At 46.3% G+C, this 20,250-nt stretch overlaps 1 protein-coding gene across 4 annotated transcripts in view; it reads left to right on the top strand.

The window, feature by feature from the left end:
- The window catches only part of LOC311513999 (uncharacterized protein), a 32,388-nt gene that overhangs the window by 2,181 nt on the left and 9,957 nt on the right, over positions 1–20,250 (top strand). For all 4 annotated transcript variants that reach the window (XM_084616244.1, XM_084616245.1, XM_084616243.1 and 1 more), the window contains exon 2: positions 1,970–2,073. In XM_084616244.1, the coding sequence (XP_084472370.1) occupies positions 2,046–2,073 (28 nt within the window). In that variant the 5' untranslated portion in view covers positions 1,970–2,045. The remainder of the gene's footprint in view (positions 1–1,969; positions 2,074–20,250) is intronic.

Genomic DNA, 20,250 nt, shown 5'->3' with positions numbered 1-20,250 from the left:
CTTAAAATTTTGTCCCACTTTTTCTCTACCTATTACTAATTTCATATGCCCTGAAAATTTTCCCTGGCTCCCACACTATTTCACAGCTACAATTTCCTCAGCTATTCCCCTTTTCTCAGATTCTTGGACAGTGATATACAATCCTTGCAAATGTTGCCCTTTTCTCTCTATTTATCAAATATTGATAAGAAATTCACGCAGATTTTACCTCTTTCTCGATTATAGACTACTGATATAGAAACCTCTACACGTTTCCATTTTCCTTTCTAATTTGTGAAAATGGATCCAAAATCCCTCAGATTTCCACACTTCTCTCTTGCATTACAGAACATGGATCTCAGATCACAGGTTGTTCATTTTTCTGTGTAATTATCCGTGTTTGATTCGTTTGCATTTGCGGGGGTTCTCCTTTTTTAATTGTGTCAACTTCTGCTTTTTTGGAGGGAACCTGTAGCCCTGAGTCTTTCCCCTTACTTGAGGCTGCAGGGGGTTAAATTCTGCAATGATCAACTTTCCCTTCATGAGAGAATCTTCTGATTTCCTGTTTGTTTCCTTTAAAATGTTTGCTGATGAAAGAGGCTTACCCCATGTTTAATACACATCAAAGCCAGAGACCTGTGATTAGTGCTCCCACTTGCTAACAGGACAGTTGGCTGGACCCTTTCCTTTCCCCCGACAGTGGCGGTTTAGCCACTGGTCCAATGGGGCCTGTGCCCGGGGCCCTGGACAATTAGGCCCCCCTCCCCTGTAAAAATGGGCATCCCAACCCCATTTCCCCAGCAGGAGTGCTGGGGTAGGGGGGCAGGGAGGACTGCAGGTGGAAGGGGTGAGGAGGGGCCCCTACTTGTTCTAGCCCAGGGCCCCACAAACCCCAGTCCACCTCTGTCCCCAGATGGCACAGGACAAGGGGTTCATTCCCCTCCGGGGGCTGCTCTGCATGTGACTGGCTCCTTGCTGCCCCAGGCGGTGCCCAAAGGGGCTGAGAATCTCCTTGCTACTGTGTTAACCCCTCACCATTTTCACCAGAAGGATCCCCAAACCCCATGACAAATGCTCTCCATCAGGGCTTGCTTCCCCCAGCACCAAGATGCAGCCGTCTCTGGGGTGGAGCCATGGTGGCCATTATGTGTCAGTGACCAGGGCATGGAAATGTCTAAAATGTGTTGTCCTTCCATGCCCTCTATTCTGTTAAAGAAGCATCACCCAGGGCTCCCTCTGCCTGTGTGAATGGCCAGCAGAGGTTGGTGATAAATGGCTAGAAAGTTATCAAACACTGATATGAAATCACCACAGATTTTGCTTCTCTCCTGCATGACAAACTTCATGAACTTTGGAGGGAAACCCGAGTCCTTATCCTGGGGATCAAGAGGGATGGAGGGAAAGGGGGAGGAGGGGTTAACCCCCACCCTCCATCTGTTTAAAGGGATTTTGGTCTCCTCCTTCCTGAGCCAGGTTTCTTGTCTCACTGAGACCAGTGTTGATCCAGAATCACTGCACAGAAGGACCAGGAGTGACTCCAGATTAGCATGGGAGTGAATGAGATCCACATCTGGCCCTTTGAGGAGGTGCTTTCATTGTTATACCAGACCCCGGGCCGAGCAGCTGCTTCTCCCCCAACAGGATCTGTGTGGGAATGGAGAGTGACCTTCTGTCACAGAGTCACCCCCCACCTCTCAATCTGCTTTTCTCAAGCTGGGGTCTTTGCTCATCTTCCCAGCTGTGAGGTGAGGAAATCCATGAGCTTGCATTGTCTCTCTGCCCTGCCTTGTTGACTTGGGTCAGTTTCAACCAGTTCCTTAATGACTCTTCATTCCATCCAGATGCTTATTACTCTTAGTCTGCCCCAAAAGGAAACTTCATCCTTTCCCCCCAAGTAAGTAGCAGTGCAAGACATAAGGGAAACTGAGGCACACATTTGGTTCACACAAATATTACAAAAAAATCCCACTTTGTCATGCCTTCATTACAGCTTCCTGTGTTCCCAGCTGAGGTGAGGACTTTCTCCAGCTGTTGCTAGCCCCCTAAGACACCCCTACACTCTGCCAATGTCAACGCCTGAGCCAGAGACTCCAGGTAATTGAGACAGACCTTTGGGAAAGTGCTGCAGAGGGGAATGAAAGTGACTCTGCACAGACAGAATCTCCCCTCCCATTAGCAATTGCAGGAGTGTACCAGTCATGGGAGAGCAAACGACCTGGAAAGGGGACCCTCTCAACAGGAAGGAGAGGGAGAGGGGACCGGGGAAGGAGGACAGAGTTTGAAAGGGGCAGTGGGAGAGATAAGTAGGGAAGGAGTTTCCCAGATCTCTAACCTGCCCAGACACACTTATTGCAGCATCCCTGGGCAGAATCACTTTTCCGTGGACAAGGTGAGGAAAAGCCAGCTTCTGGCTCCCCCTTCCTGCTGCTTAAGGGGGAGGGGGACATTCTGCCCTGGGGACATCAGGGGGAATCCCCCAAAGTGACTCCTTTGGGTCTGCTCTTTTGTAGCATTTTGTTCAGAGATTTTGTTACTGGGCAGGGGTTTAAAATGTCTTGGTGGGAGAGGCCAGGTCTGCGCTGTAACAAAGCAACCAAGTGTTTTCTCAGCACAGAATCATGGACATGTTTGGTGGGAACAGCGGAGCCAGTTCAGGTAGAAATTATCAGGGAATTGCTGATGGGTTTCTGCTGGAGAGAGAGGGGGAATAAATCCATAGGAGGTTATAGCTTCTGCAGAGGATGCTCAGGAGGTGGGAGGGGGCAGGAAATACCCAGGGTAGAGAAAGGGAGGGGGACAAGGTGTGACAAATCTACTGGGATGTGTTTAACATGGGACCTAGATTCTAGAAACAGACCTATCACACTTCAGGGCAACCGCCCCTGTATTTCCTCTCTGGTCCAGGAATTTTTGGGCTTGTAGTGTCTTGGCTGTTTTCTTAGAGGCAGCCTGGTGCAGGGCTTTCATCACCTTGTTATCCCAGACCTGTCTGCCTCCCTTTCTTTCTCTGCACTCTCCCCCTTGTAGCAGGCCTTGTTTCCTCTGCTGGCTGAAGCTGAGTGTGCCTGCCTCTGTGACTGGCAGCTGTGTGAGGGTGAGATCCAGCTGCTTGCTCGTAAACAGGAGAGACTTTCCTCCCCACTCTTTGCTGGGCGGGGTTGAACTAGGGACCTCTGGAGCTTAGTGCTTGAGCCTCTACGGCATGAGCTAAAAGCCAGCTGCCTGTGAGCAGACTCATTTAACTCTCTCTCTAAGTGGTCTCGGTTCCAGTAGATAAGACACCACCACACCCTGGAGGTGTGTGGATTACACTTGCTTTCTCTTCAGAGATTAATTTTGAATGGTCAGTTTCTAAGCAAGCATATTTATTCTTCAGGTTGAAAGCATTACAGAGAAATCGTAAGAAACACACTAAAAGAGTCTGCACGTGGCTAATAATAAGCGCGTTAGAGAATACATCAACTCCAGCATGGGCTGTGACAGTCCTTCAGATCTTGCACATGGGTTTTCAAGTTCATACTGAGAACAAGAACATTCATGAATCTGTGAGACACTTGTTTATCCAGTTTGGGCCTTTAAAGAGACCATGAAGAGGTAATCAGTGAGACAATGGGTTTCTGCCCAAGGCACCTCTTCAAAAGGATGCATTTAGTAGTGGGTCATTTGTGACCATTGCCTCCAGTATTTCCTGGGAAACCTACTCAAGCTGGGGCTTGTCCACATCCATGATGCTACAGCAGAACCTCTGTAGCACTTCGGTGCAGACACTACTATGGTACCTGTCCTGATTCTCGTGGTGGTGGTAATCCAACTCCCTGAGAGGCAGTAGCTAGATTGAGGGAAGATTTCTTTCACTGATCTCACACTGTCTACACTGGGGATTGGGGTCAGCTTAACTGTCGCGCAAGGGTGTGGATTTTTCATAGCCTCAAGAGACGTAACGGGGTCGACCTCACCTTTTAGTGTAGACCAGGCCTAACAGTTTACATGCTTTCAAAAAGTCCTTTGAAGTTCCTAAAATTTCCCCAAGGATTACATTAGTCACCTTTTCTAGAAAAAAGAAAAGGAGGACTTGTGGCACCCACTTTTCTTTTTGCCAATACAGACTAACATAGCTGCTACTCTGAAACTTTTCTAGAACAGTTACTCGCCATCTTACAAAAGCACATAAACAATTGCATTTTTACTATAATAAACCCCAAAGATATTAAACTTAATTTGCTAGGGTGCAATTTAATTCAGTACGGTTTATCCAGGAGACTGCCCAACATTTCACAAGGTCTGGGGATAGAAATTCCATAATGCGTCTAACACGAAACAAATCCTCTGGACTGGTTTGTGAAAACTTTCCAGACCCCCAATGCTGGAGCATGGACCTACCAGTCAGAGGCTGTTATGACATATGAAAGGGGGCACCCACCAGAGGAGCTTAAGGGAGATGACTCATCCCATCACATCCAGCTGCTGGCAATGGGGAAGGGGCTGGGATTCCTACCAAGGGGCTGTCCCTGTATCAGTTTGTGGCTAGTAGGAGTGTGATGGATCTGCTGGGATCTTTGTCCCCTCACCCTGATGCCTCCTGGCTGCTCTCAGCAGTGTGGGGATAGGACTCTGCTGATTGTGAGCCTCCCAGAGCTCCCATTTGATTGTCTCCTCTCCCCCACGAATAGTGGGGCTTTGAGTGGGGCAGCAGGTCCTGAGTGTTGGACTCTTGCTCTTTCAGGGGCTGGTGACCTTCGAGGAGGTGGCTGTGTATTAAGTCTAATATCTTCTCTTTCATAAGGTAAAATCTGGGTTTAGCTCTGGCATAGCAAACAGAAGCTACCTACACCTGGCTGACACTCAAACACTGAGTCTTATCCACACAGACCATCTCAGAATTGCAAAAGGTTACCACCCCTTTACCTTCACCCTGACGGTTCCTTCTGAGGCATTGCCTTCACTTTCCCCTCACTGAGCCCTGCAGTTCACTAGCATGTATGCCACCAGACTGCTGACAATCCCCATGATAAGAATGTACCCTTGTGCAACGTCTCTGACACAATCCAAAACACTCATCACGGAAATGAGGCAGACTTGGTCCCTCAAGTTTCACACGCACCTCTTTGCATACCACAGCTCTGCCCAGCTGCTCCAACTAATCCCTCCATCATCCAATTACAGCTACAGCTGACCCAGTGCACACAGCTGGAGGGCATGCAGAGAAATGCTGGGATTCCCATCTGTGGAACACAAACAATGGCATGTTCTCTTAGCCCTTCCTTGTATGTATTATAGATTCAGGCCAGGAGGGACTATTAGGTCATCTAATCTCATCTCCCGTATAACACAGGCCACAGAATTTCATCCAGTTACTGCTGTATTGAGTTGAATACCTTGTGTTTGACTAAATCATCTTCCACAAAGGCATCCAGTCTTGACCTGAAGACTTCAAGAGATGGAGAATCCTCCATTTCCTGGAGTAGTTTGGACCACCCTTGGACCACCCTTATTGAATTGTTACCAGTAGCTATTGCCCACTCCAGGGTTCAGGAGGGGGCAGAGTTCTCGGTGCGTTGTATGGGTGGAGTATACTTTAACTCTTCATTTCCGAGTTTTCAGAAATATAAGTTCAGCCACGGACCAGATGCTGGTAGGACATGAGTCAGCCCTGGGCAACATTAGCTCTGCATTAGTGTAGTTCATGGGCATTTAATTTTCTTGAGTTTTTAATAGACTTTTTGCTACTCTAGCTCTGTCTACACTAGAGCTTTTGCTAGCATAACTATGTCAGTAAGGGGGAGTGATTTTTCACACCTCGAACCAGCAGAGTTATCCTGGCAAAGCATTTAAGAGCACACCAGGTCCGGGTCTACACGGATTTTAGAGCACTTTAAAATATTGCTCTGAACCCAGAAATTTTGGTATCAGAGGGCAAAACTTCCAAGAGGAACTCCTGCTGAATGCAAAAAAAATGCACAACACAGTATGTACAAATGTATCAGTGGTAGGGATCAAACTGAAATGCATGGGTGTCGCTCAACTCCAATGGCCACAGCATGTTCTCTTGTGCCAAACAATTACTGTGAAAGGAGATTGCTGGAAACCCTCTGGCTGTTACCAGGAGCCTTAGTCTGGCTGCATTTCATGTGCACATCATGTGCATTTCAATCTCTTTTGGCTCCTCACTTTTGCTCATGCCAATCTGAAATTCCAAACTCTGCAGTTAACTTTTTCAGTGTTGCTTCCCCAAAGAGGCAGTGGCAGCCCTTCAGTAGCTGAGAAATGCCAAGTGACTGAGATCAGACGGGGGACAATTAGAACCCCTGTTTCAGCCCCAGCTGTGTGGAAAAAATAGTTATAAGACCCAGGTGATTGTGTCAAAAACTGCTTTTAGGGAGGGCTGCATCTCAGGAACCTCTCCATCGACTAAAATCACCCCATATTTGGACCACTAGATCTGCTCTTCACCCCTATGATGAGCAGCAAATTTCAAAAGATTCCGAGCAAACGTGGATTTTAGAGTAATTACAATAGTTGCTCTTTAAACAGAAAATAATGCTGAATCTTAACGATGGTAGAGATGGTGCTTGGCTGTAATAACTTCCCAATTGCATGGAGGGTGTGACAGTCGGGGGGCCCATCTGATAGGAGACAGTACGAGTGCTATTCAGAAATCCTTGGGAAAAGGTGATGCGTGAAAATTACTGGAATACAAATGTGGGTCTGCGGAGTCCCAGGGGGTGGCATTCCTGTGCCAGCACCAGATAGCCTTGGCAGAGCCCCTGTCAATGCACATCCTGGGAGACATGAACAAAAGAACCGTCCTATAGGGTCAGACCAAAGGTCCGTCTAGCCCAGTGTCCTGTCTTCCGACAGTGGCCAAGGCCAGGTGCTCCAGAGGGAATGAACAGAACAGGGAATCACCAAGTGATCCATCCCCTGTGGTCCATTCCCAATCACTGCAGGAAGCGCTGCCCACACTAGAGATGACCAGCAGCCCCTCCCATGACCTCTGATATGACCCAGACCTACTATTTAAGCCTGGGGATCGTACCGGGATATCACCTGTGCAACAAGGCAGATCTGTGACCAGTTGCTGAGACAGACCACATCTTATTCCTGGTCCCTGCCTCCTCATCCTGCTGTCTGGTGCCTGGTTCTAGCCTCTGGTTACCAACTTTGGCATCATCCCTCAGGCCTGACCACTTATGGCTCTAAACACTGGACAGCCCTGCTCATGCCCTGGTTCTTGACATGGCACTCCAGAGGGCTGAGAGCAGTGGGAGACGGGGGAGGGCAGCGTGGAGGATTAGGACTAGAGGGAATCAGGGAGGGCTGGATGCAGTCGATGGAAGAGGAGGGAGGGAGTCAAGGACAGAAGTTCCTGAGGAGAAGTATTGGGGTAGGCAGAGGGAGTGGGAGAGCGGGAACAGGGAAAAGAGTGTGGAGGGCCCAGCACTGTTGCTGTAGGTGGGGGAGGGTTGGGTGGAAGAGCCGGATTATGTGGAACTGGGAAACATTGGGTAGTGGGAGGGGGGGCGGGAAGGGAAGGGATTGGAGAGCTGTTCCTCTAGGGAGCAGGAAGGGTCTCATGGGAGCGGGAAGGGAAGGTTTCAGGGAGGCAGAGATTCACTGCTACTAAAGTCTTTAATGACTTGTCTCGAGCCAACACTCAGTACTCCACCTTCATCCTCCTCGGCCTGTCAGGCCCTTGTGACGCCCCGACCAGACTCCTCGTCTTGAAATGATGTCCTCTCCTGGTTCTCTTCCGTGGTGCTGCCTGAGGGGTACCCAGAGTGGTGAGGGACCTCACCTTCAGTGTGAGTGTCAGCTGCATGACTCCACCAGCCACAGGCAACCCAGGCCCCCTCTTAGCCAGGGCAGGACCTGTTTTCTCTCAACAGGCCAGCGATCAACACACTCCAACCTCTGAGCCCCCCAAGAGTCTCCCTGGAGCATCCAGCCCCCGTTCCACTGGACATTCACAGATTCACTGCCCCCAAAGAAGCAGTGCACCCCAGTTTACCAGTTCCGCCTTCGATCGCCGCGCCGCTTAACACACATCACTCAGATGTGTTTATAGGGAACATAAGTAAAAAAGTTTATTTAACAATGTATCAATTCAAGTAATAGCAATCAGAAGTATGGGAAACAAATGGTTACACATCAAGTAAAATCAAAACAGTCATCCTAGAACCGAGGCTTACATAACTAGATCCTTGCATATGTCATAGACCAATGCTTCTGTGAAGGTCTTCCAGCAGTTTATAGGGTTGATTGTGATCTTCCATTCATGGGACAAGTCACATTGTCAGTTTACCTCCGTGGCTGAAGATGCAGGGTGTATCTCTGCACGCCCAATTGTCCCCCGACATGTTATTGTCTTCACTCATAACATGATCCTGCTCTTTGTTTTTCCCTGTAAATTTTCCTCTCTTGAAGATTTCATAATCTCTTCAAGTAGCGTTTGGTGGCATGTACAAACAGGCCTCCGTTGTACGATGTACAGTGCCCGGTATGCACGTGGCCAGACAGAAAGAGAAAGGTCTGTTACCTGCTGCTTGAAAGGAACCTGTATGAGGCCTTATGAACATAATTTCCAGTATAGATACATAACTACTTAAATGTCCTCTTTACATACATTTCTCAATGATTATGAGAACCAGTGGACTACTGGTCTCAGTAGAGACCTTACATGCCAACCTTTGGTGAGGTAATATGTTATGTACCTGGATTCCTGTGAAACATTAGGCATCCTTCTGGCCTGGGTCAGCTGGCATCAAGAGGTCCATGGGACATATTCTCTTCCTTCTGTAATCACTCCATTCGTGTGTTGTGTGAAGAGTTCTCCTCCTCCTCACTCCAAGTTTCCATTTGGGTTCCACAGGACTCTGACCTTGGTTCCCCACTCTTCTTCCTCTGCACAATCTCATCTGCAAACACAAATTGAACTACCAGGTCTATGCTCATGACTCACAGGTCTACGTCTCTGCTCCAGACCTGCCTCCTGTCCAAACCGAAATCTCAGCTTGGCTCTCTGACATCTCCTCAAGGATGTCTATCCTTCAACTCAAGCTTAATAGCTAAACTGTCTAAAACAGCTCTTAATATTTTCCCCAAACCACACCCCCCCCCCGCCCCCGTCTTCTTTCTCTATCACTGCAGACAGCATCACTCAGGCCCATGAATTGGACTACTTCTTTGACACAGATCTCTCTAGGTCCTCCCATCCAGGCTATATGTCCCCTAGGCCTCACTGAACACTGTCAAATGCATAGATGGAAACCAAGTCGGGCTCACCTGTGTGTTAGCATTGTTAAAATAGGTGTTAGATTTATAAAGATGCATTTAGTTTTTAGACTTTATGAAATCCTTGTGAGTTGCTGCATGCATTAATCTCACTTATTATCTCTGTATCCCATGCTATAAGGTGATAGCTAAGTGTTTGCTTTGTAACTATAAAAGTGTTTGTTATGAAACTGGAAACACACACAGTCAGGAAAGCAGCATTACCAAATGTGAACTACTGGTTTACCACAAGAGATGTCATTGCCTGCCCAACAAAGAAGGCCTAGAGACATGAGGCAAACCATGGTGGAACATCAGCAAAGAAAAGACTTTGTTGATTGCTCCTTGTCCCCTCCCACCAAATGAAGAGGGGACGTTCACAAAACCTCAGTCCCATCACAGTATGAACTCAGGGGGAAAAGAATAAAAATCACTATGCAACTTGGAGAGGGCAAGATTTCTAAACTTAAGCAAGGGGGCCCCAAACTGCTTAGCTTGGGTTAGCCCTAAATGAGATACAGAGCTTGGATACTTCAGCAGCATCTATTACCTTTTGAAAACTAAGACTGTGTAACTCATTTGTGTGTGTTACATTTACCTGCGTTAACCTTATAAAGAGCTTTCTTATTTCCAGTTATTTATCAGTTAATACATCTTTAGTTAGTTTAATATAGGATTGGCTACAATCATTGTCATTGATGAGAGGTCTAAGGTACAATCGACAGAGGGAAAGTGACTGGTCCTATGGGACTGGGAGTAACCAGAATTGTAACCGTGCCTCAGTGGGCCACAACTGAGAATGCCAAACACAGGACGAACTGCTGAGAAATAAGGCAGATACACACCAAGACTGGTGGCTAACCCTCAATAGGATATATAAAACCAGAAACAAAAGTAAACTTCTGTTTCACCACACTACCTAACAAGAAGTCATAAAAGCAGTTTTCTTAGGCATTCCAGTCCTTGTATTACCACTGAAAACACTAGGCTTAGAGATGAGTGGGTCTTTAAAACCAATCTCTTTAAATAAAAGGTTCTTCTGATTCCAAAGGACCAGCCACACACCCAGGTCAATATATAACTCCAATCTTACCCAAAAATCACACTGATGCCAATCCTTTAGTATCTAAAATCTAAAGGTTTATTCATAGAAAGAAAGAAAGAAAAAGAAAAGTGAGAGTTAAAATTCTATAAAGGAATCAAATACATACAATAATTACAAAGTTATTGGTTCAGGCTTGTAGCAGTGATGGAATAAACTGCTGACTTGATATATCTCTGATTGCATCCCAATCATTGGTTAGATTAGGTCCTCAGTCCATTGGTTAGAATGCTCCCATTCATATAAGTCCATAGTTCAGAAGCTAGAGCAGAAAAGAGGCTTGAGCAGGATAGAGGCAAAATAGAGGACTTTCCAAGGCCTTTTATATCTTAGGGGGGGCGGGGGGGAAGGGATAGCTCAGTGGTTTGAGCATTGGCCTGCTAACCCCAGGGTTGTGAGCTCAATCCTTGAGGGGGCCATTTAGGGATCTGGGGCAAAAATTGGGGGTTGGTCCTGCTTTGAGCAGGGGGTTGGACTAGATGACCTCCTGAGGTCCCTTCCAACCCTGATATTCTATGATTCTGCCATGCAGAGAGAACCCACTGTTCTTACTGTGGAAAAGTACAGTAACAAGATGGTGATTAGAGTCACATGGACAAATCCCATGTCCATGCATTTTGCCTAGTCAGAGTAGGAAATTTCATTAAGTGTAATAGACATCTCCCATGATTCATTGTCAGTTAAATGTTCTTTAGATGGGCCACTCAATTGAAGAGTCCCTCCAAGATGTGCTGGCTAACTACCTTGTCGGAGCATGGAGGGATAGCTCGGTGGTTTGAGTATTGGCCTGTCAAACCAAAAGTTGTGAGCTCAATCCTTGAGGGGGCCACTAGGGATCTGGGGCAAAAATTGGGGATTGGTCCTCCTGTGAGCAGGGGGTTGGACTAGATGACCTCCTGAGGTCCCTTCCAACCCTGATATTCTGTTACCAGAGAAGCAAACATTTGAAATCCAGGTATAGAGCCAATACTTATAACTTAAAATACAAAAATGATGCATGCATGCAGATAGCATAATCATAATCAGCAAATCATAACCTTTCCATAGACTTCTTACATGCCACATTTTGTACAAGATTTGTTGCAAATAATAGTGGTTGCAATAATGGTCTATATGGTCATATTTTAATCAGATAACATCAAAAGAGTATTGTTGTGATTTTTAGTGTAAAGGACCATCTATCACAGTGCTTGAGGAGTACACACTTGATAGCCAGTTGGTGACATCTAATTATAGAACATAAGAAGATAAGAACGGCCATACTGGGTCAGACCAAAGGTCCATCTAGCCTAGTGTACTGTCTTCCAACAGTGGCCAGTGCCAGGTGCTTAAGAGGGATTGAACAGAACAAGTAATCATCAAGTGATCCATTCCCTGTCACTCTCTCCCAGTCTCTGGCAAACAGAGGCTAGGGGCACCATCCCTGCCCATCCTGGCTAATAGCCATTGATGGACCTAACCTCCATGAAGTTCTCTAGTTCTTTTTTGATCCCTGTTATAGTTCTGGCCTTCACACCACCCTCTGGCAAGGAGTTCCACAAGTTGACTGTGCATTGTGTGAAGAAATACTTCCTTTTTTTTTTTTTTTTTTAAACCTGCTGCCTCTATCATGTCACCCCGCAAACAACCTGTTTGGGGTTTGTGCACTGGTTTGTAACACCACATCTGTGAGCCACTCCAGACAGCTTGACAACAGCCTTTCCTATGCATCCACAGAGCTAAAACTCTTCTTTGGGCTCTCATAATCTCCTTTCTAAGGGCTTGTCTACACTTACATTTTATAGCGCTCTAACTTGCAGCAAATTTGAGCACATTAAAGCACTACTGTGGACAGGCTCCGAGCGCTTGGATCTATTCCCTTCATGGAGATTGATTACCAGGAGCTCTGGGAGAGTTCTTTCCCAGCTTTTGCGTGTGACCACACCTACACTTTGAAGTTTCAAGTGTAGACGTAGCCTCAGTTACTGCAAAATCCTTTTCTCTGGCCTTGACAAATGCAACCTTGCTCTGCTCATCTACATTCAGAAGTAAAAAACTACCTCCTTATCCTCAGTCATGACCTTTGAGGAAAGGTTGAAGGAATTGGGCAAGTTTAGTGTTGACAAAAGACTGAAGGGGGGGGGGGGGCTGAGAACAGTCTTCAGATAAGAAGAGGGCTGTTACAAAGAGGGTGGAGATCAATTGTTTTCCATGTTCACTGATGGTCAGAGAAGAAGTGATTGGCTTGATCTGCAGCAAAGGAAATTTAGATTGGATATTAGGAGACAGTTTCTAACTATCAGAATAGGTAAGTTCTGGAATAGGTTACCAAGAGAGGTTGTGGAATCCCCCTCATTGGAGGTTTTTAACAACACATTAGATACACACCTGTCATGAATGGTATACTTATGTTTGATCCTGTCTCAGGGCAGGGGGATGGACTTGATAACCTCTTGAGGTCCTTTCCAGTCCTATATTTTATGATTTTGTGATCCATTATCCTAGCCCTTTGCTTTGATCATTTATGCCCTCTTTCTTTCATTCTTTCTTTCTTAAAAAATATGTATGACTCAGCTTCCCCTCACATTTTGCTTTGTTACCCACTGAGTGTGAAGAAGTTAATTCCTTCCGTGCGACAGGGGAAGTAATGGCTATTGGAGAAAGGTAGGTCCGTCTCGTTTGGCATGGGTACTCTGTCAGGAATTGTCCACATAGGACAAGAGTGCCCTGGAGAAACAATGGAAGACAGACAGACTGGACACTGTAATGACTGTGAGCCAAGGGAAACAGACCATGGGAACACAGCAGGACTGCAACTTGGGACAGAGGGACTGGGCTATAAACAGGCTGTGCTTTAAGTTTGCTACTGCCCAGGGAGAAAGAAACAGAGATGCAATTGAGGAGTTTTTGGAAAAGCTGGGCAGATGACTTTGCCGACATGAACTTAAAGTTAAGTTTTGCTTTATCAGGCTAACCTGAGGATCCTTCAATCACGGCCATCCTTAGCCACAGGCAGCTGCGTAGGGCACCTGTATGTCTGGGGCACCACTCAGCCAGGAGCTGGGACAGACGGGAAGCAGTGGAGCATGGAAGAGCAGGGTTGGGTCCTGGAGAGAGCTGAATGTGCTGCCTGCATCACAGTCTGAGGGAAGGGACGGGCTGCTGGGGTCTCTGGGAAGGGGTGGGCGAAGGAACTCACCTGTGAGTGTGACTCTCTCCCCCGGCGTGAGGTGAGGCAAGCTGGGTGGCTCCAGCCGTATCCTTTGTTGCCCCCCCAACGTGCATTCTCCCCCCCACGGAGCACCCCTCTCTCCCCCGTCTCCTCCCCCCGGAGCACCCCGCTCTCCCCTCTCCCCTCTGGCAGGGCTTCGTTGGGTAAAACTTCTCGGGGGAGCTGGCTGGCTGCGTGCGGAGGAAGTGAAACTGAAAGTGACTCACTTTCTCTCCCTTTCTCAGCAGCCAGCCCACCCAGCAAGGGCTGGACTGGAACATGGTCACACACAGCTGGCTGGGCTAGGGAGAGGGCGACCAGATAGCATGTGTGAACAATCAGGACAGGAGGTTGGGATAGGGTGACCAGATGTCCCACTTTTATAGGGACAATCCCAATTTTGGGGTCTTTTTCTTATATAGGCTCCTATTACCCACCCACCCCAGTCCTGATTTCTCACACTTGCTGTCTGGTCACCCTAGGTGGGGGGTAATTGGTGCCTATACAAGAAAGAGCCCCAAATATCGGGACTGGCCCTATAAAATCAGGACATCTGGTCACCCTAGCTGGGGAGCGCGTCTCTCCCCCAGGCTGGCAGCGATCCAGCTCATCCGGGGGGAGCTGTGCAGGGCAGGATGAGCTGCTGTGGCTCCGTGGGTGCCCCGTCCCTGAGATCAGAAGCTGGGCTAACTTCACCATGGTCCGTTCGGCTGGTGGTGGCGCTGATTGGCACGTGATCAGACCTGAGGGCTTGCTGCTGCTGTGGCCACTCTGCACCCCAAGAGGTGGATTATGGGGTCCTGCAGCTTTCCACCTATCTCCTCCTCTACTGCAGCTGTCGGAGCCAAGCATGAAAGCAGTACTGTGTTGCCATTTAGATTGTCATTTAACAACTTTGCCAAAAATGCTTGCTAACAATCCTGAACCCAATTTCAATATTTTTTTTAAATCACTATCTTAGCCAAAAACAGAAAATTAAGTTGTTGACAATCATCTGGAGGTCCTGGTGATGTCAAAGAACTATGACGTGATCGGAATAACAGAGACTTGGTGGGATAACTCACATGACTGGAGTACTGTCATGGATGGTTATAAACTGTTCAGGAAGGACAGGCAGGGCAGAAAAGGTGGGGGAGTAGCACTGTATGTAAGGGAGCAGTATGACTGCTCAGAGCTCCGGTACGAAACTGTAGAAAAACCTGAGTGTCTCTGGATTAAGTTTAGAAGTGTGTGCAACAAGAGTGATGTAGTGGTGGGAGTCTGCTATAGACCACCGGACCAGGGGGATGAGGTAGATGAGGCTTTCTTCCGGCAGCTCACGGAAGCTACTAGATCGCATGCCCTGATTCTCATGGGTGACTTTAATTTTCCTGATATCTGCTGGGAGAGCAATACAGCGGTGCATAGACAATCCAGGAAGTTTTTGGAAAGCGTAGGGGACAATTTCCTGGCGCAAGTGCTAGAGGAGCCAACTGGGGGGGCGCTTTTCTTGACCTGCTGCTCACAAACCGGGTAGAATTAGTGGGGGAAGCAAAAGTGGATGGGAATCTGGGAGGCAGTGACCATGAGTTGGTTGAGTTCAGGATCCTGACGCAGGGAAGAAAGGTAAGCAGCAGGATACGGACCCTGGACTTCAGGAAAGCAGACTTCGACTCCCTCAGGGAACGGATGGCCAGGATCCCCTGGCGGACTAACTTGAAGGGGAAAGGAGTCCAGGAGAGCTGGCTGTATTTCAAGGAATCCCTGTTGAGGTTACAGGGACAAACCATCCCGATGAGTCGAAAGAATAGTAAATATGGCAGGCGACCAGCTTGGCTTAATGGTGAAATCCTAGCGGATCTTAAACATAAAAAAGAAGCTTACAAGAAGTGGAAGGTTGGACATATGACCAGGGAAGAGTATAAAAATATTGCTCGGGCATGTAGGAATGTTATCAGGAGAGCCAAATCGCACCTGGAGCTGCAGCTAGCCAGAGATGTCAAGAGTAACAAGAAGGGTTTCTTCAGGTATGTTGGCAACAAGAAGAAAGCCAAGGAAAGTGGGGGCCCCTTACTGAATGAGGGAGGCAACCTAGTGACAGAGGATGTGGAAAAAGCTAATGTACTCAATGCTTTTTTTGCCTCTGTCTTCACTAACAAGGTCAGCTCCCAGACTGCTGCGCTGGGCATCACAAAATGGGGAAGAGATGGCCAGCCCTCTGTGGAGATAGAGGTGGTTAGGGACTATTTAGAAAAGCTGGACGTGCACAAGTCCATGGGGCCGGACGAGTTGCATCCGAGAGTGCTGAAGGAATTGGCGGCTGTGATTGCAGAGCCATTGGTCATTATCTTTGAAAACTCGTGGCGAACGGGGGAAGTCCTGGATGACTGGAAAAAGGCTAATGTAGTGCCAATCTTTAAAAAAGGGAAGAAGGAGGATCCAGGGAACTACAGGCCAGTCAGCCTCACCTCAGTCCCTAGAAAAATCATGGAGCAGGTCCTCAAAGAATCAATCCTGAAGCACTTACATGAGAGGAAAGTGATCAGGAACAGCCAGCATGGATTCACCAAGGGAAGGTCATGCCTGACTAATCTAATCGCCTTTTATGATGAGATTACTGGTTCTGTGGATGAAGGGAAAGCAGTGGATGTATTGTTTCTTGACTTTAGCAAAGCTTTTGACACGGTCTCCCACAGTATTCTTGTCAGCAAGTTAAGGAAGTATGGGCTGGATGAATGCACTATAAGGTGGGTAGAAAGCTGGCTAGATTGTCGGGCTCAACGGGTAGTGATCAATGGCTCCATGTCTAGTTGGCAGCCGGTATCAAGTGGAGTGCCCCAAGGGTCGGTCCTGGGGCCGGTTTTGTTCAATATCTTCATAAATGATCTGGAGGATGGTGTGGATTGCACTCTCAGCAAATTTGCAGATGATACTAAACTGGGAGGAGTGGTAGATACGCTGGAGAGGAGGGATAGGATACAGAAGGACCTAGACAAATTGGAGGATTGGGCCAAAAGAAATCTGATGAGGTTCAATAAGGATAAGTGCAGGGTCCTGCACTTAGGATGGAAGAATCCAATGCACCGCTACAGACTAGGGACCGAATGGCTAGGCAGCAGTTCTGCGGAAAAGGACCTAGGGGTGACAGTGGACGAGAAGCTGGATATGAGTCAGCAGTGTGCCCTTGTTGCCAAGAAGGCCAATGGCATTTTGGGATGTATAAATAGGGGCATAGCGAGCAGATTGAGGGACGTGATCGTTCCCCTCTATTCGACATTGGTGAGGCCTCATCTGGAGTACTGTGTCCAGTTTTGGGCCCCACACTACAAGAAGGATGTGGATAAATTGGAGAGAGTCCAGCGAAGGGCAACAAAAATGATTAGGGGTCTAGAACACATGACTTATGAGGAGAGGCTGAGGGAGCTGGGATAGTTTAGTCTGCAGAAGAGAAGAATGAGGGGGGATTTGATAGCTGCTTTCAACTACCTGAAAGGGGGTTCCAAAGAGGATGGTCTAGACTGTTCTCAATGGTAGCAGATGACAGAACGAGGAGTAATGGTCTCAAGTTGCAGTGGGGGAGGTTTAGATTGGATATTAGGAAAAACTTTTTCACTAAGAGGGTGGTGAAACACTGGAATGCGTTACCTAGGGAGGTGGTAGAATCTCCTTCCTTAGAGGTTTTTAAGGTCAGGCTTGACAAAGCCCTGGCTGGGATGATTTAACTAGGAATTGGTCCTGCTTCGAGCAGGGGGTTGGACTAGATGACCTTCAGGTGTCCCTTCCAACCCTGATATTCTATGATTCTATGATTTGTGACAAGTTTGGTTTGGGGCAGGGAGTGGGCCAGTTTTCATCAGAGAAACAAACAATGCTGACTGGCTTTCCTATAGCCCTGTTACTGCTAAATAGAGCCCTCCAACAACTGGAATATGCTCGGTTTTAGAGCAGCAGCCGTGTTAGTCTGTATTCGCAAAAAGAAAAGGAGGACTTTTGGCACCTTAGAGACTAACCAATTTATTTGAGGATGTATTCAGTGGAAAATACAGTGAGGAGAAATCTCCTCACTGTACTTTCCACTTTATGCATCTGATGAAGTGAGCTGTAGCTCACGAAAGCTTATGCTCAAATAAATTGGTTAGTCTCTAAGGTGCCACAAGTCCTCCTTTTCTTTTTGTAATATGCTCATCTCCTGACTAGTGTATAGAGTGACCGTATGTTGTACCAAGATTCTCTTGATTTTTTCCCAGGGAGTCAGGATAGCTTTTGCCAGCCCAGAGGTTGGGCAGCCAATGTCTTACGTTTTCGCAATGTTTGTCCAACTTTCATAAAGTAAATACACGGTTAATGTGAGTTTAAAAGGCCAGGGACATGTCCTTGTGAAGAACCCGTGCAGCAGATCATGCTAGAGCTGGGAAAATGTCCAGTTTCGATGGAACTGTAGAGGCGGGGATGGATCATGTATTTCTGGCCGGGCCCCAAGTGTGCTGCTATTGCGAATGTCTTTCCAAACAAAGACGAGGCACAATACGGGGCTCCGGTAGCATTTCTGTGCTGCCTTCACCTAGATGCGATGGTTCTGTGCTGACTTCATTTTGGTCACTTTGTGCTTTACCTAGAAATAAAACTAGGGTTATATTTTCTCACTGCTTGGAAACCCAGCTTATTAAACTGGATAATGCCATTGATCTAGTTACAGTATGAGGTGGATAGAGAGTTGTAACTAATATTCAGACTGACGTCCACCGTACATTTAAAACTAAAAAGTGGCTTTGTAAAAATGACACGGGTTTCCAACTCTGCCGTGTCTCAGTCAGGGTGGAGCACCTTGTGGGGTGTCTTCACACTAGCTCAAGGTCACAGGCTCACCGCTACCCTGTATTAGTTATTTTAAATAATATTTCCGATAATCTGACAATAATTTAAACAGTTATTTCTCTAAAAAAGTTATGTCGTATCGAAAACAACTTTCGGGGTCACAAAAAAGAAAACAGAAAGATGAAATAGGATTAGCTGTACAAGCACAGAAGGGTTCTATACTTAAGTTTGTATGTCATGAAAACAATGAAGTTGATCAAGATCATCAGGTAACTGCCAAAGAAAATTTTTATGCAGACGAAGCTCAAGAAATGCAACAACACACAGAACAATCATTTGAAACAGATGAAGACACAAAACAAGAAATTACAACAGTTGAAACTGTACTAGCATGGGATATAGATGACATTGGCGCATGGCCGCAATCTTTAAACAACGAATTACATGCCGTTATACTTGAGAAAGGCCCTGTGAGAATAAAAGGTCTTGAATATCCTAAAGACATTAGAGGTAGGAAATTCACAGAAAACAATTACTACAAAAGACTTTCTAATGGTGAAATTGTCAACAGATGGTGGCTTGTGTACTCTAAATGCAAGGATGCTGCATTTTGTTTCCCATGAAAGATTTTCAATAGTTGCTATTTTAAGATCGCAACCATGGGTATTAATGATTGGAAAAATCTTAGTCACACGTTACTGCAACATGAAAACGCACAACACCACATTGAAAGTATGCTCAAGTGGTGTGATCTGAGTGTAAGGTTAAAAAATCAGACAACTCTTGATGCCCTAAATCAAAGATTGCTGGAGTCCAAGAAATAGCATTGGCATCGTGCTCTTGAATGTCTATGATCTATTGTTGAATATCTATCAACAAACCATCTTACTTTTAGAGGAAGGGTTGAGAAATTATTCCAGCCCCAAAATGACAATTTTGGGGACCTTGTACAACTGCTGGAAAAATTTGACACAGTGATGAGTGAACATCTCCAAAAAGTGACTGAAAATGAAATACATGACCACTATTTGGGACCAAGAATTCAAAATGAACTGATCATGCTAATGTGTGATAAAGTGAAAGACAAAATTGTTTCATTGATTACTTTGGCAAAATATTTTGCCATAATTCTAGATTACACTCTGGACATAAGTCATCAAGAACAGATGTCGTTAGTAGTGAGATTTGTCTACTAGTGAGATTTGTCACATTAGTGATTCAGCACAGATTACAGTTAATGCATCCGATGAAGTGAGCTGTAGCTCACGAAAGCTTATGTTCATATAAATTTGCTAGTCTCTAAGGTGCCACAAGGACTCCTTTTCTTTTTAGTTAAGGAACCGTTTACCAAATTTTTAGAAGTAGAGGACACAACAGGTTTTGGACTTCTTCAAGCTCTCCTTGATGAACTAAAATGAATGGGATTGTCCGTAATGAATATTAGAGGACAAGGCTATGATAATGGTGCCAATATGAGAGGAAGCATTTCTGGCATGCAAGCTAGATTGCTGGCAGAAAATCCACAAGCCTTTTTTGTTCTGTGTGCACGCCACAGCCTTAATTTGATTTTGTGTGATATGGCCAAGTCTTCTGTAGAAGTTATTTCTTTTTTTGGTTTGCTGCAACGCATTTATGTGCTCTTTTCAGCTTCCACTCAATGATGACAAATATTCAAAGCACATGTCAATGGTATTACCGTTAACCCTCTATCTGAGACATGCTGGGAAAGCAGAATGCAAAAACGTTGAGATATCAATCTGAGGAAGTTTACGAAGCACTGGTTGCTATTTCGGAAGAAGCCAGAGATCCAAAAGCTAAAAGTGAAACACAGTCATTGGCCTCTGAAATATCCAGCTTCAAGTTTCTAACATCTGTTGTAATCTGGTATGACATTCTTGTTAAAATCGCAAGTGTA

Source organism: Lepidochelys olivacea (genome assembly GCF_965140295.1).
Source record: "Lepidochelys olivacea isolate rLepOli2 genome assembly, chromosome: 28".
NCBI lineage: Eukaryota > Metazoa > Chordata > Testudines > Cheloniidae > Lepidochelys > Lepidochelys olivacea.
The sequence above is the reverse complement of the archived record's forward strand: the minus strand, read 5'-3'. Positions and strand labels throughout refer to the sequence as shown.